The sequence below is a fragment of the Clupea harengus genome, chromosome 14 (assembly GCF_900700415.2).
Source record: "Clupea harengus chromosome 14, Ch_v2.0.2, whole genome shotgun sequence".
Taxonomy (NCBI): Eukaryota; Metazoa; Chordata; class Actinopteri; order Clupeiformes; family Clupeidae; genus Clupea; species Clupea harengus.
In genome coordinates this window covers 13,611,410-13,613,909 of record NC_045165.1, presented here as the reverse complement: position 1 = coordinate 13,613,909, position 2,500 = coordinate 13,611,410, and the positions used below count along the sequence as shown (strand labels likewise).

At 46.6% G+C, this 2,500-nt stretch overlaps 1 protein-coding gene across 3 annotated transcripts in view; it reads right to left on the bottom strand.

The window, feature by feature from the left end:
• fgfr3 (fibroblast growth factor receptor 3) overlaps positions 1–2,500 on the bottom strand; it is a 57,265-nt gene that overhangs the window by 37,231 nt on the left and 17,534 nt on the right. For 2 of the 3 annotated variants that reach the window (XM_031580212.2, XM_031580213.2), the window contains exon 4: positions 1,082–1,150. In XM_031580212.2, the coding sequence (XP_031436072.1) occupies positions 1,082–1,150 (69 nt within the window). The remainder of the gene's footprint in view (positions 1–1,081; positions 1,151–2,500) is intronic. The other variant, XM_031580214.2, reaches the window with a different exon arrangement.

The following is a 2,500-nucleotide window of genomic DNA, read 5'->3' as shown; positions in this document are numbered from 1 at the left end:
TCCTAACATCACTTCATGGCAAAGTAGTTCTGACCTCCTGACCTTCTGGCTAAGTACTTTCACCTATTTTTTACTATTATTTCATCCAGTCTCCATACTTGTAGTTGTTCAATAAATGCTTATTTGCATGTGTGTGTTTTTGTGTGCTGCCCACACCTCTCCTCTAAAGTGTCCTCTTTCTGCCCCCCCCCTCCACACACACACACTCACACACACACACACACACACACACACGCAGGGCCAGATGGAGTGCTGGCTGGAGTGAGGCTGGAGACCGGAGGGCTGAGCTAACTGCTCTGTGTGTGTGTGTGTGTGTGTGTGTGTGTGTGTGTGTGTGAAGTGATCTAAGCAGCGCTGCACTCAGACACACTGCAGTGATCTCATGGTGTCTGAGTAATGGGGATGACCTCCATCTCCACTGCCTCACTGCTGTGTGTGTGTGTGTGTGTGTGTGTGTGTGTGTGTGTGTGTGTGTGTGTGTGTGTGTGTGTGTGTGTGTGTGTGTGTGTGTGTGTGATGCTCCACACGTGCCAGGCAGGAGGACGAGTGTTCGGAGTTCAAACTAGGCTTTGGGGTTATCCTCATTCTCTCTCTCTATCTCTCTCTCTCTCTCTCTCTCTCTCTCTTTTAAACTGAGGATGCAAGGCTAAGTAGTGGCCAAGAAGTTTTAATGGGGAACTGATGTGAAAGTATTTGCTACTGGCTTAATAAAGGAGTGTTCAACTTTTTTCTCTTTCTCTCTTTTTCTCTCTCTCTGTCTCCGAGTCTGGCAAGACGCATCACAAGAAAAAAAAAGTGCAGTTCTCTGGGTAGCAAACGAACACGACCACAGGGGGAAAGTATCACTCTGTCCAAAAACAAACCATCAAAGGGCTCACACACACACACACTCTTTCAAACTGGTATGACGAAACAAAGTGCAACCTGAGAGAGCGGCCGTCAGAAGGCCTTCATTAGAATGTAAAAATCCGACACCCCGCCGTCTCTAATGACCAGCCATCAGGAGCTATTAGTGTTAAACTGGACGGATGAAATGAAGTGGTAAAAAAAAGAGGAGAATATATTAAAAGGTAGAACACACCATTGCCATTACCTGCTGAGTAGTCCGAGTCTTCATCGTAGTCTTCGTCGTCGCCAGATGACAGAGAATCTGTGATGGAGAGAGAGAGGGAGGGAGAGAGAAAGAGAGAGAAGGAGAGAGAGAGGGAGTGTGAGAGAAGGAGAGAGAGAGAGGGAGTGAGAGAGTGAAGGAGAGAGAGAGGGATGAAAGAAAGAGAGAGATCTCATTACTTTTCAGAACAGTCAACTCCCTTCCAGAACAATGAATTCATTCATCAGTTTTCCTGAATGAGCAGCGCAGCAAACTGATAGCAAATCAAAATCAATCACACACATGTCCATACACACACACACACACACACACACACACACACACATACATATATGTCCACACACACACTGCACTTGCTTCTGTCTATCACAGCACTAAGGGGATATGTTCGGCGGGTACAAATCTATTATGATTTTTCTCTCTGACCTTGCAGTCACTCCACACACACAAGGGCTAATGGCAAACAGATGTTAGCATCGAGTGCTAACGGAGCCTTACAAAACCAGCATTATTCTGTGCATATGTGTGTGTGTGTGTGTGTGTGTGTGTGTGTATGTTAATGTGCATGTATGTGTGTGTGTGTGTGTGTGTGTGTGTATGAAAGAGTGTGTGTATGAAAGAGAAAGACAGATGGATAAAGAGCCATTGTTTGTGTGTGTAAGAGCGAGAAAGTACACAAACACACATTTCCATGTGTGTATGTACGTATGGGTGTGTGTGAGAGTGTGTGTGTGTGCTGGACCACAGTCTAAATGTTATTTATACTCTACAACAGACCTATTAAATGGCGTACTGTAAGAATAGCTCTTATTCATGAGTGCCCCCAGGCCTTTGGCCCTGCCTGGTCTACCCCTGCCTCAACTAGCCCTGCTACAGGGTTCCTGCCCAGCAGCCAAAACACTCATAAACTCACAATCCTCCTCTGATATTTAAACTGCAACACAATGTGTGTGTGAAAGAGAGAGACAGAGAGAGAGGGGGGGGGAGAGAGAGAGAGTGTGTGTGTGTGTGTGTGAAAGAGAGAGACAGAGAGAGAGAGAGAAGGAGAGAGTGTGTGTGTGTGTGTGTGTGTGTGTGTGTGTGTGTGTGTGTGTGTGTGTATGTGAACGTGAGAGAGAGGGAGTGTGTGTGTAAGAGAGAGAGAGAGACACAGAGTGTGTGTGTGTGTGTGTGTGTGTTTCGGGAGCTGTTGCCGTGTTTGAACCAGCCGAACAGGATATTGCTGTCTTGTGGATGGTTTAGAACTACGCAGTAATTGGGTTGGTATCTGCATGGGTCTGTGTGTTAGTCTGTGTGTGTGTGTGTGTGTGTGTGTGTGTGTGTGTGTGTGTGTGTGTGTGTGTGTGTGAGAATGTGTTCGACCAGCGGGGCTTGAGTGGACCCGTTGTT